At 37.7% G+C, this 13004-nt stretch overlaps 1 protein-coding gene across 1 annotated transcript; it reads left to right on the plus strand.

The window, feature by feature from the left end:
* Window positions 1-242: 242 nt before the first annotated feature.
* LOC148561310 (uncharacterized) lies at window positions 243-10572 on the plus strand. The gene is made up of 4 exons (XM_088490737.1): window positions 243-405; window positions 7655-7765; window positions 7868-7994; window positions 10470-10572. The coding sequence occupies exons 1-4, from the start codon at window positions 243-245 to the stop codon at window positions 10570-10572; spliced, it is 504 nt and encodes a 167-aa protein (XP_088346863.1).
* Window positions 10573-13004: the final 2432 nt, after the last annotated feature.

Below are 13004 nucleotides of genomic sequence, written 5' to 3' on the forward strand. Positions count from 1 at the left end.
GATGGGTCACCGAGAAATGCCACCGCTGCTGCTGTCGTCTTCGCAGCTTGAGTTGTTGCGATCGCTCCTCGCCGTGAAGCCCATCCACGAGCACCACTGTCAGCCTCGTGCTTTCGGGTGCCGTCGGTGGAGTCATGTCGGCCGGATCTGCTGCAAGAGATCGGGAAGGGAAGCGTTCCTCAGATGTCAAATGGAGCTCGGTAGGGGCTGTGCGCCGTCACTGAACTCGCACGCAGAGGGAGATGAGACGCGAGAGGGAGCCGTCGCGGGGTTGCTGTCGCACCGCGTGGCTGGGCTCGCCGTGGTGGGAGGTTGTCGCCACGAGTGTCGCTACCAGAGGAGGAAACTACGCCGCCATGATTGGCCACTGGAAAACCCCGCTGCCGTCGCCGGAAAACTCTGCCAGTAAGGGTTTTTGAATTCGGTCTTCATTCGTTTAAGATTTTGGAAGCTTTAACGTCTCTGTATGTGGGTTCCAGGCGCCATTGTCGGAGTCTGGTCGCCGCTGCTACTTGAGGTGGCTGCCGGGCTGCTGCCGAACCGGTTCAGAGATCGCCGTTGTTTTGGTTCAGCTGCTCCTTCATCGTTCGGTAAGCGTTTTTGAATTGAAAGTCCTTTTCTGTTATCATACGCTGAGGTTGTGGCACTAATTTCTATACGATTGAGTTTTGGTTGTCGTATGTTGCGATTAGAGTTGTTGAGACTGTTGCGAAAGTGGCTTGGAACCGAGGTTTTGGCTGCCGGGATTTTGATTGTTGATCTCAGGTCGAGGCGGAAGGGATTATGTGACGCGTTTGGGCTATGGAATTGTGTTTTGAGGTAGGGGCGCTTTCCAAAAACTATAGTTTATTATTGGAATTATTACATATGGGTACTGATGTGAGATGTTGTGTACTTGGTGATTGTATCTGTCTTATGTATCAATTGATTGACTCGAATGACTATGGTTGTTAGTTTGGCTGAATTGTTGTGTGGCTTGTGAAATGTAATGTTTGAAGTTGATTCTTTAAATATTTGAAATGAATTTAATCCGTTGAGGATTGGTTTGAATTGAGTCAATTATTTTGATGATGTGAAAGATAGAATGCTCTTGAAATTTAGCCTGGGTTGCTTTAATTGCTCTGGCTTTGATAAATGATTTATTGCTGAACCGATTCTTTAAAGCTTTATAAATGAGTTAAACCGGTTGATATTGAGTTGATTTTTGAAATGGTTTCCTTGAGGTATGCCATTGAGGCGACTGTTGGATTTAGCTTGCTTTTGAATTGATTTCTGGTTTGAGCTGTTGAAAAGGAATGAGAAACGGTTTAGTTGGGACCCGAAGCGGGTGGCAAAAGTCCAAGTTTTAGGGGAGGTGCTGCCGAAATTTCTATAAAATCCGAGTCTTTATTGAAATGTTGTCTGGAAAATGATGAGTTAAAGGCTTCTACTATTTTATTTGAATTATCGAGAAAAGGATGATTCAAGCTTTCGAAATGAATTAATAAAGAAGAAATTGTGATTTAGTCTTGCTTCTTACGAAAGGCATTGTATCTCTTTCAGGAGAAGGTTATTTAGATGAAACTTGTGTTTTAAAGCTGTTTGGATGTGAAAAGGGTTTATGCCTTTGAATTTGACTTGGGAGTTTCAATTAAAGAAGTTTCAATGACTTTGAAAGAACCTGAATGTCTATTGACAAGTTTCATTTTGAAATGTTTTGAGAAAGATTTTAAGTACTCTTTGAATTCTGAATTCTTGCAAGACTAAAACAATTTTGAACAGTTGAAACGTTCTAGAATTATCATGGGGGTTGAAGTTAGTTTTGCCTAAGTAAAGGAAACGGCTTTGAAAGAAGTGAATGATTACATGACTTGGTTTGGTTTAGATCCTATTTTCTTACTCAAATCAGAAAGCTAATGTTTTAATGATTTTAAATGAATTTGGCGAAATGAGTTATGTTATTCTCTCCTAAAGACTTGGGACTCTGCCGAGAAATTTTGTTATAAAATCCCATTGTGAAATGGGTGATTTTGATTGTTCCCAAATTAAATCTTTAACTTTCCATGGTTTTGGAAGTCTTGGAAAGAGGATGCCGAGAGCGGCTTTGTTTTAAAAAGGGAACTTACTTTGAGTAAATTTGGCTTATGAGCCTGAGATGATTTGAGAAATGAGATCTTTAAAGCCAAGGCTGAAAAGAGTTGAAATTTGATTTCAAAGTGTAATGGCTTGAGAAAAGTGATTTGAGGCTTAAATGCCGGTTTTATGAATTCGATGATGTTGAATGGTGAAAATGCTGTTTTGTTATGGGCCGGAATGGCTGTGTATGATTATGAGTAATGGCTGGTTCTGGATTGAACCGTGAGCCGGAATGGCTGTGTAAGATATTGATTTATGGCTGATTGCTGAATGAGTTATGGGCCGTATGGCTGACTATGAATTATGAACTTAAGCCGGATGGCTGAGATGGATGTTGATCCATGACTGGGACTGAATGAATATATGCTTGAGATACCTGGGTAGTAGCAAGGGTTGTGGTTCGTCCCACTTGCTCCAGGTCAGAGACTGTGACGCCTGGGTAGTAGCGGTAGTAATGGTGATTCCACTCGCTCCAGGTTGAGCTGTTAAACACCCGCCTGGGTAGTAGCCACAGTAGTGGTTATTCCACTGGCTCTGGGTTGAGCGGATAGTAGCAATGGGGTTGTAGCTCAAACCTACTTGCTCCGTGATGGGTGTTTCTGTCTATGGTTAGCTACCAGGACGTGTCGGATTGGCTATATAACTGACAGATGATATCATCAGCCACTAGGGACAGGCATGCATCATATGCATCTATGTGACATTGTTTGGGTGTGCATATTATACTTGGTGTGCCTATGTGATTAATTGCTAATTGTTCTGCTTGCAATAACTGTTTGTTTGTGCTTGCATCTTCCTATTTGTGTTTGCTACTGGGACTCTGTTGGACTGTGGTGATTGGTTGATGGTTGGATTGTTTGGGCCTAGGGCCGTGGTTGGAATGAGATGAACCGATGGTTGATTTCGGTTTTGTGTTTCTGGTTTGGAATAAAATATGAAAGGCTATTTTGTTTCAGCATAGATAAATCGTGTTGAAAGGCTTTTGAGTTTTTGAGAATTGAATGGTTCCTCTTTCAGAAAAGATTTCCGACTTTACTTTTATTGTAAACCGTTGTTTTTGAAAAGGAGGCATAAGACGGTTATTAATCACTGGTACGGTTTATACTCACGTATCCTATTACAGTAATTCCCAAAAACCCTCTACTGAGAACCCTTTCGAGGATGATGTTCTCACCCCCCTACATTTTTTCCCTTTCAGGATATGGGAGCAGAAGTTACGAAGAGCTTATTTAATTGTTGTTGTGATGCTCTGTATTGTTTTAGCTATGGTTTATTGTACCCTCGCCTTTATCTTGATATAATTTGTAAGAGGGATAGGAATTGTATTGGATTATGGTTGTAATATTACTTATATATATGTATGTATATATATATGGATGTACTCTTTATGAGTTTTGTAAGTTGTATGGTATTTATGGATGTATGATATCGGATGAAAGTATTTTTGGATCGGTATTGCGACTTAAAGTTTTAAACAGGCTCATATTTTAGTATTAAATAATATAAAAGTCGTCGTAATGTCCGAACTATCAGAGTCGCGCAGCCGGAAGTGTGAGCTTTGGTAGTTAGGGTGTTACATTATGGTATCAGAGCAGTTCTTCCTGTAGAGCCTAAGGAATGGACTAACTATGCTTCAGTTGCATACTCTGAGTGTTTGTCATGTATTAGGCCTTGTCGAATGACGAGAATTAGAGGTTTATGCACATGACGGTCTATCGATTAACGCTATTAGTCTTGCATTGCATACTTCCTGATATTAAGTTTGGCCGGCTTAATACTAGTGAATTATGTATATGAAAGAACTGATGGGTTATCATAGATGATATACGAGTTTCGAGTAAAGCGAATCGCGGGTTTTGGGAACGTTAGAAACTATTTCTCGAGGCTATTCAGTTGTGTATCTTGAATTCTGCTCGAGTCGACCTGTTCTTTCATGTCCTAACTTGAAGTTCTTGCTTGCTAATCCTTTTGAAAAGTAGTTTGATTCTTCAATTCTATTCCTCTATTCCTATGCATTCTTGTTTGATCTTAATTGCATATGCTTGTTTGCAATCCTTGTTACATCTATCTTTCTCTATTTGAGTTCTTCTTGATTCAGGTATTCTTTGAAATAGCTTTGAACTTGTCTTAATGCACTGTGCCTTTTAACTCCGGGTTCTGAGTCCATTCTTAGAGAAATTGTTGATTCAATGTTCCTCTTATTTGACAGTGAATTACAGACAATTTTGAGATTTTAATAAAGTTGCTGTTGGATAGATGTATACTTACCTATATATGAAACTTGAGATTTCTTATACAGTTTAACAACTATTTATTTCTAATGCCTCGTCTGTACTTTTACTGGTTTACGGAATTGCACTTACTTTAAATACAATTTGACTTTCTAGTAATTTTACTATAGTTCTAATGCACGTCTTCATTTGATTATGTATTTGGGGTATTTTTCAAAATTCTGGAAAGAAAGGGGATTTCTCGCTTTTATCCCGGTTGAGTTTCATTTGATAAACTTTACTTAATTCATTTTGATTTGAGTCTGATTTAGCATACTACATGGTTTATGCCATTGTTGTTCTTTTGAAAATGTTAGACTCATGGCTTTCTTCTTATAAACGAACTCATTCTCTCTTAAGCTTTCCATCTCCACGAATGTCATGCTTGACCTTGTTTTTAACTGATCTCTTACATCTTGTGAGCATTACTATTGATCTTGGTTTTTCCAACCTTGTGAATCTCATTCTTATGTGAGTTAGTTTGATTCGTTTCAAAATAGTGCATCGTTTATTCTCATTGTCTTTACAAGAGTTTTTAGTCAAAGATTTATCATTGAGAAATTACAAATGATTGAGTTGTCCTTTTCTATGACTTTTGTATTCTTTTGGATCAATTGAAAGCTTATTTGATGTCTCATGCCTAGTGGATCTTGTTTGAACTATTTTGGTTTAAGATCCTTTCTTGCAAGGCTTGACTCATTTTTAGTACATCTTGAACTTCTTGAATGTTCTTCTGAGAGGGTGATCTCAAGAACGCTTTTTGGAGTCTTGTTTTGAACCTTTTAAAGGAATTTTGAATTCTCTTTGAAGAAATATTAAACGGAATTTATTTTCTGTTGCTTGATTGGGATTGAAACCATTGTCCAATTTCGACAAAATTAATTTAAAGTTGGCATGCACTATTTTAAATGAGGTTTTGAAAAGTTTCCTTGTTTAATGGAAACATGTTCGTTTGTAACGCACCACTTGTCTCCTTACCAAATTGTAAGCAAAAAATTTTTACCTCGGAGTTTCTTTTCTAAAAAGATTTTAACTTCCTCTTTCGTCCTTGCTATGAATGTTATACACGCTTGTTTGAATATGAACTTTGAGAATTTTTGAACAAGCATTTGATTTCTTTTCTGAGTTTTATGATTGCCTTTGTTTAAGTTGTGCACCTAATTATCTTTCTAAAATATTTGAGAAAATATTTTAGCTTTTAGCCAAACTTGTGTGCACCTTGTTTTTAAAATTCTACATGATCTGTTTCAACATAAAATTGTATTACAGCAAGGCCACGTTATTGCTTTTGTTATTCTCTGGGAGGATGTTTGTTACTTAACTTTTCTTCTAAATTGCGAAGTGGTTTTTCCGCAAGTTTTGGTTCCTTTATGAACAATGTATTCGGAAGTACCTTTAATCGTGCTCTTGAGTTCTGTGAGCTTTGTCTTGGGTCTGAAATGTTCTCTTCTGTAAACCTCGTGCTTCCTCGACTCAGCTTGAGTTTGTTTCAAACTGATGCGCTGGTTTTCTTCTTATTGATCCTATTGAACTTCTTTGATCTAAGGGTTATCTTTGAAGTTGTCAATTGAATTGTGTCTAGCAAACTTCATTGCTTGAGCATCCTTGTTTATCTGGAATTGGATATATTCTTTCAAATCTATGAGTATTGTCTTTGGCATTTGTCTCTCCTTTCTAAGATCTCGTATTCTTCTGAGTAGACTCGAGAATTGTTTTGATATCACGTGCGATCTATAGATATAGTAACGTGATGCGTTAGTTCTTTAAGACGTGATGTGTGCATACGAAAGTTGAAGCGGTAGGTGTGCAACGTTAAGAGTTGTGGGTGTTTTGTTCCTTGCGAACGGGTTTGCGGTCATTAGGCTTATGATCGGATATGGGGATTGTTAAGTGCCTGATGAGGTTGGAATGTTGAATCCCTGAGGCTGATATGAGATTAGTGTGCGGATGTTAAGCACGTTGTTTTAACCCCATCCTGTTTTATAGCCTTTGATGCTTTGCCCTACTATCACATGATTGACCCATGTTATCTTTTACATCGAGCCTACCTTGTAATGTTTGCTTTGCAATCACACTCCTACCTTTGCACCATTATGCATATGACGATCAAAGTATTTGAAAATCGTATATATATGATTATATTTTGAGATATTTTTGCTTCTTCCTTAAATGTGTTCAAGGGTGAACTATTATGGAATTTCTTTCATTTTGTATCAATTTTCGAGGGCGAAATTTTTATAAGGTGGGTAGAATGTAAGACCCAGAACCTTGAAAAGTCTTATTATGATCAAGTCTCAAATCATATTGTTATTTATAGCCTTAATTTCGGAAATCATTTTATTAAAGATAATTAAGGCAAGTTTTGATTTATTGAATTTGAGATAAGTTATGATTATTATCCAATTTTATAATTATCGGATTATTTTCTATATTTAGATTATAAAGTTGGCAGTTATGAAATAATAAGGAATTTATATGATTTGGATTAAATATTAATATTTTGAATATTACTACTACTGTTTTGTGAAAATAGAGAAAATAATTATATTATTCCTAATTTTTGGATTCAAGCATTTATTGAAAATAATTTATGAAATTGATGAGCAAATAGTATTTTTATACATTATTATTAATGGATTAGAATTTATTTCTAATTACTATAATATCCCTATTTTTATTCAAAATTACTAAAATGTCCCTAACCCTAATTTTTGAAAGAAAAACCCTAACCCTGAAAACCTGACCCGGTACCCGTTTCCCCTCCCTAAACCAGCAGCAGCAGCTGCTGCCCTCTAACCAAAACACACACACACAGCCGCAGCCTTCCCCCAATCCAACCAGCAGCAATAGCTGCGGAAATAGAAGAAAGAAAGAAATAGAGAGGGAAGGGAGAAACAGATCGGTGGAGGAGAAGAAGGAGAGGAGGGGAGGAAAGGGACCGCACCGGCGTGCTGAACCTCACCGCCGCCATCGCGCCATCGCCGAACCATGGAGGGAAAGGGAGTGTCGCGAGTCACCGTCCCTAAGCTGCAGCACCATGGAGCCATCCTGGTCGTGCCGCCTCTGCTGTTCATGCTACCATCGTCGACCAAGCTCGTCACCGGTAGTCGCGTCGTTGCCATCTCTGCCCAGCGCCGCCGCAGATGATGGGTCATCGAGAAATGCCACCGCTGCCGTCGCTGGAAAACTCTGCCGGTAAGGGTTTTTGAATTCGGTCTTCATTCGTTTAAGATTTTGGAAGCTTTAACGTCTCTGTATGTGGGTTCCAGGCGCCATTGTCGGAGTCCGGTCGCCGCTGCTACTTGAGGTGGCTGCCGGGCTGCTGCCGAACCGGTTCAGAGATCGCCGCTGTTTCGGTTCAGCTGCTCCTTCTTCGTTCGGTAAGCGTTTTTGATTTGAAAGTCCTTTTCTGTTATCATACGCTGAGGTTGTGGAACTAATTGCTATACGATTGAGTTTTGGTTGTCGTATGTTGCGATTAGAGTTGTTGAGACTGTTGCGAAAGTGGCTTGGAACCGAGGTTTTGGCTGCCGGGATTTTGATTGTTGATCTCGGGTCGAGGCGGAAGGGATTATGTGACGCGTTTGGGCTATGGAATTGCGTTTTGAGGTAGGGGCGTTTGGGCTATGGAATTACATATGGGTACTGATGTGAGATATTGTGTACTTGGTGATTGTATCTTCCTTATGTATCAATTGATTGACTCGAATGACTATGGATGTTGGTTTGGCTGAATTGTTGTGTGGCTTGTGAAATGTAATGTTTGAAGTTGATTCTTTAAATATTTGAAATGAGTTTAATCCGTTGAGGATTAGTTTGAATTGAGTCAATTATTTTGATGATGTGAAAGATAGAATGCTCTTGAAATTCAGCCTGGGTTGCTTTAATTGCTCTGGCTTTGATAAATGATTTATTGTTGAACCGATTCTTTAAAGCTTTATAAATGAGTTAAACCGGTTGATATTGAGTTGATTTTTGAAATGGTTTCCTTGAGGTATGCCATTGAGGCGACTGTTGGATTTAGCTTGATTTTGAATTGATTTCTGGTTTGAGCTGTTGAAAAGGAATGAGAAACGGTTTAGTTGGGACCCGAACCGGGTGGCAAAAGTCCAAGTTTTAGGGGAGGTGCTGCCGAAATTTCTATAAAATCCGAGTCTTTATTGAAATGTTGTCTGGAAAATGATGAGTTAAAGACTTCTACTATTTTATTTGAATTATCGAGAAAAGGATGATTCAAGCTTTCGAAATGAATTAATAAAGAGGAAATTGTGATTTAGTCTTGCTTCTTAAGAAAGGCATTGTATCTCTTTCAGGAGAAGGTTATTTAGTTGAAACTTGTGTTTTAAAGCTGTTTGGATGTGAAAAGGGTTTATGCCTTTGAATTTGACTTGGGGGTTTCAATTAAAGAAGTTTCAATGACTTTGAAAGAACCTGAATGTCTATTGACAAGTTTCATTTTAAAATGTTTTGAGAAAGGTTTTAAGTACTATTTGAATTCTGAATTCTTGCAAGACTAAAACAATTTTGAACAGTTGAAACGTTCTAGAATTATCATGGGGGTTGAAGTTGGTTTTGCCTAAGTAAAGGAAACGGCTTTGAAAGAAGTGAATGATTACATGACTCGGTTTGGTTTAGATCCTATTTTCTTACTCAAATCAGAAAGCCAATGTTTTAATGATTTTAAATGAATTTGGCGAAATGAGTTATGTTATTCTCCCCTAAAGACTTGGGACTCTGCCGAGAAATTTTGTTATAAAATCCCATTGTGAAATGGGTGATTTTGATTGTTCCCAAATTAAATCTTTAACTTTCCATGGTTTTGGAAGTCTTGGAAAGAGGATGCCGAGAGCGGCTTTGTTTTAAAAAGGGAACTTACTTTGAGTAAATTTGGCTTATGAGCCTGAGATGATTTGAGAAATGAGATCTTTAAAGCCAAGGCTGAAAAGAGTTGAAATTTGATTTCAAAGTGAAATGGCTTGAGAAAAGTGATTTGAGGCTTAAATGCCGGTTTTATGAATTCGATGATGTTGAATGGTGAAAGTGCTGTTTTGTTATGGGCCGGAATGGCTGTGTATGATTATGAATAATGGCTGGTTCTGGATTGAACCGTGAGCCGGAATGGCTGTGTAAGATATTGATTTATGGCTGATTGCTGAATGAGTTATGGGCCGTATAACTGACTATGAATTATGAACTTAAGCCGGATGGCTGAGATGGATGTTGATCCATGACTGGGACTGAATGAATATATGCTTGAGATACCTGGGTAGTAGCAAGGGTTGTGGTTCATCCCACTTGCTCCAGGTCAGAGACTGTGACGCCTGGGTAGTAGCGGTAGTAGTGGTGATTCCACTCGCTCCAGGTTGAGCTGTTAAACACCCGCCTGGGTAGTAGCCACAGTAGTGGTTATTCCACTGGCTCTGGGTTGAGCCGGTAGTAGCAATAGGGTTGTAGCTCAAACCTACTTGCTCCGTGATGGGTGTTTCTGTCTATGGTTAGCTACCAGGACGTGTCGGGTTGGCTATATAACCGACAGATGATATCATCAGCCACTAGGGACAGGCATGCATCATATGCATCTATGTGACATTGTTTGGGTGTGCATATTATACTTGGTATGCCTATGTGATTAATTGCTAATTGTTCTACTTGCAATAACTGTTTGTTTGTGCTTGCATCTTCCTATTTGTGTTTGCTACTGGGACTCTGTTGGACTGTGGTGATTGGTTGATGGTTGGATTGTTTGGGCCTAGGGCCGTGGTTGGAATGAGATGAACCGATGGTTGATTTCGATTTTGTGTTTCTGGTTTGGAATAAAATATGAAAGGCTATTTTGTTTCAGCATAGATAAATCGTGTTGAAAGGCTTTTGAGTTTCTGAGAATTGAATGGTTCCTCTTTCAGAAAAGATTTCCGACTTTACTTTTATTGTAAACCGTTGTTTTTGAAAAGGAGGCATAAGACAGTTATTAATCACTGGTACGGTTTATACTCACGTATCCTATTACAGTAATTCCCAAAAACCCTCTACTGAGAACCCTTTCGAGGATGATGTTCTCACCCCCCTACATTTTTTCCCTTTCAGGATATGGGCGCAGAAGTTACGAAGAGCTTATTTAATTGTTGTTGTGATGTTCTGTATTGTTTTAGCTATGGTTTATTGTACCCTCGCCTTTATCTTGATATAATTTGTAAGAGGGATAGGAATTGTATTGGATTATGGTTGTAATATTACTTTTATATATGTATGTATATATATATGGATGTACTCTTTATGAGTTTTGTAAGTTGTATGGTATTTATGGATGTATGATATCGGATGAAAGTATTTTTGGATCGGTATTGCGACTTAAAGTTTTAAACAGGCTCATATTTTAGTATTAAATAATATAAAAGTCGTCGTAATGTCCGAACTATCAGAGTCGCGCAGCCGGAAGTGTGAGCTTTGGTAGTTAGGGTGTTACAACCTTAGAGTATTTTTGTAAACCCTGAGAAAATAATAAATAGTTAGCGAATAAATTAATTATTAACCAAAGTGATTAGAAAATGGGATTTGATAGTTTAATGTGATAGAGAAAATTAAAACGAGAATTTCGATACTAATTTTAAAGAATTTCAATACTAGTTTTGTAACTCCAGATTTCTATTTTCATTTCTTTAGTATAAATATTGTTAGTAGGCCTAGTCATAGAATGAAGTTAGGAAATTGTGATAACTTGATGGTGAAGAAAGATTTGTTTAAAAGGTAATAAGTGATTAGAGGAGATGGTATTTGATTGATAAAGATGAGAAAAATGGTATAAGAGGTAATTGAGAGAGTAAAGTGACATTAATAATGATGAGATGAGACATGAATCTTAATGATGTTGAATAATTGAGAATGATGAGATGAGACGTGAATCACTGTGAGATCGGAAATGATAAATTGTAAGAAACGATTGAATAACTTGAGTTTGGGGCGTTGCCCTCCCCATGTCAGTCAGGATTTTTTCCGTGGTTATTATTGAGCTGGGGTGTTGTTTTCCCATGTCAACCTGGGATTCGTCCCATGGATAACATTCAGCTTGGGATATTGTCTTCCCCATATTAACTTGGGGTATTGTTTTCCCCATGTCAGCTTGGGATTCGTCCCATGGATATTATTAAGCTTGTGGGCATTCTTTTTCCCATGTCAGCTTGGGGATTCTCCCCATGGTCTATTTTTGAGCTTGAGAACATGTCGGGATGGCTACGTAACCGACAGTTGATACCAACGACCATAGGATAGGCATGCATCATATGCATTTGTATGTATAGCTTGTTTGTGCATTAATTGAGATTGCCTAATTGATTATAATATGCTAATTGTCATAATTGATATCTGTATTCTACCTGTGCTTGCTTTGTCTGCTTGTCTGTCTTTGTAATTACCGGAGATGGGGGAACGGAGGAAAGGCGGAGAGATTGAGGATTCTATTTAAGTTCCAGCTAGATTTAAGGAGGTGATTTAGTTGAGAAAGCCTTAGAGAACCACCCTGATTTATGGTGTCTGTTTAGTTCTTTAAGTTTTATAATATGAGTGTCGGCATTGTAGGATTGCCTCTGGCATTCCCAGGACCTTATATATTATGTGCATGTCACCTTTATCATGCTGAGAACCTCTGGTTCTCACCCCATACTGTGTTGTGTTTTTCAGATGCAGGTCGAGAGACTGCTCGTTAGGCATCTGGACTTCTGAAGCAGAGTAGTTCCTGGGTTTATTTTGACATATAGCTTATGTATATACATATACTTTAACTCTCTCCGATTGACTTGTTATTTTGTTCCTCTTAGAGGCTAATGGAGAGCTAGGATTTTATTTATGTATTTTGGGCTTTGGGATATGTATATATGTATGTAAATATTCTCCGGCCAGCCTTGGCTTCGCAGGCTGAGTTAGGAGCTTGTTATTTTGTATCTTCTTGGCTCTCTACCCCTAGTTTCTGTTATATTATGTTCGTTGACTGTCGGTTTCTTCGCACGCAAGTAACCACGTTCCTGAGCGTTGCGTTATTTATTTTCACAAATTTTGTTTGACCAATCCTTCAAGGCTCCTAGTATACTACATTCTTTCGACTATTATATATATTTATATCCTATCTTAGAGGTCGTAGCACCTCGCCACCTCTGTTTTACATCCTAAGTGTAAAACTCTATGTGGTAGGGTGTTACAAGTTTCGGTTCATTGAAAATTTAATATATTTAAATATAAATTATATCCTAATACAATAATGAAGTTTCAATGCATAAAATTTTTAAAGTAAAAGTATCTTCGAATGCAAGTATTATTTAACCGTGTTTTTCAATTTTATGATTTTATTATTTTTATCCTTATTTTAAATATTAATTTTTAATCATTATTTACAATTTTTGAAACAGAATTTTCTGTCAAAATAATATATTTCTTTCCTAGAATTGTAAAATCTAATAATTTTTCATATGCATATTAAATACTAATTCAGGGACTAATTCTTATATACACCGTGAAAGAAGAGTGATTTTTTCTCTAATTAGTTATCACAAATATTTAAGAAAAGAGAGAAAAAATATAATAAAAAAGGATAAAAAAATTGATGAATGGTTATAAACTATAACATGGGGC

This window comes from Arachis ipaensis, chromosome B6, assembly GCF_059453495.1.
Source record: "Arachis ipaensis isolate K30076 ecotype BB chromosome B6, ASM5945349v1, whole genome shotgun sequence".
NCBI classification, from domain to species: domain Eukaryota; kingdom Viridiplantae; phylum Streptophyta; class Magnoliopsida; order Fabales; family Fabaceae; genus Arachis; species Arachis ipaensis.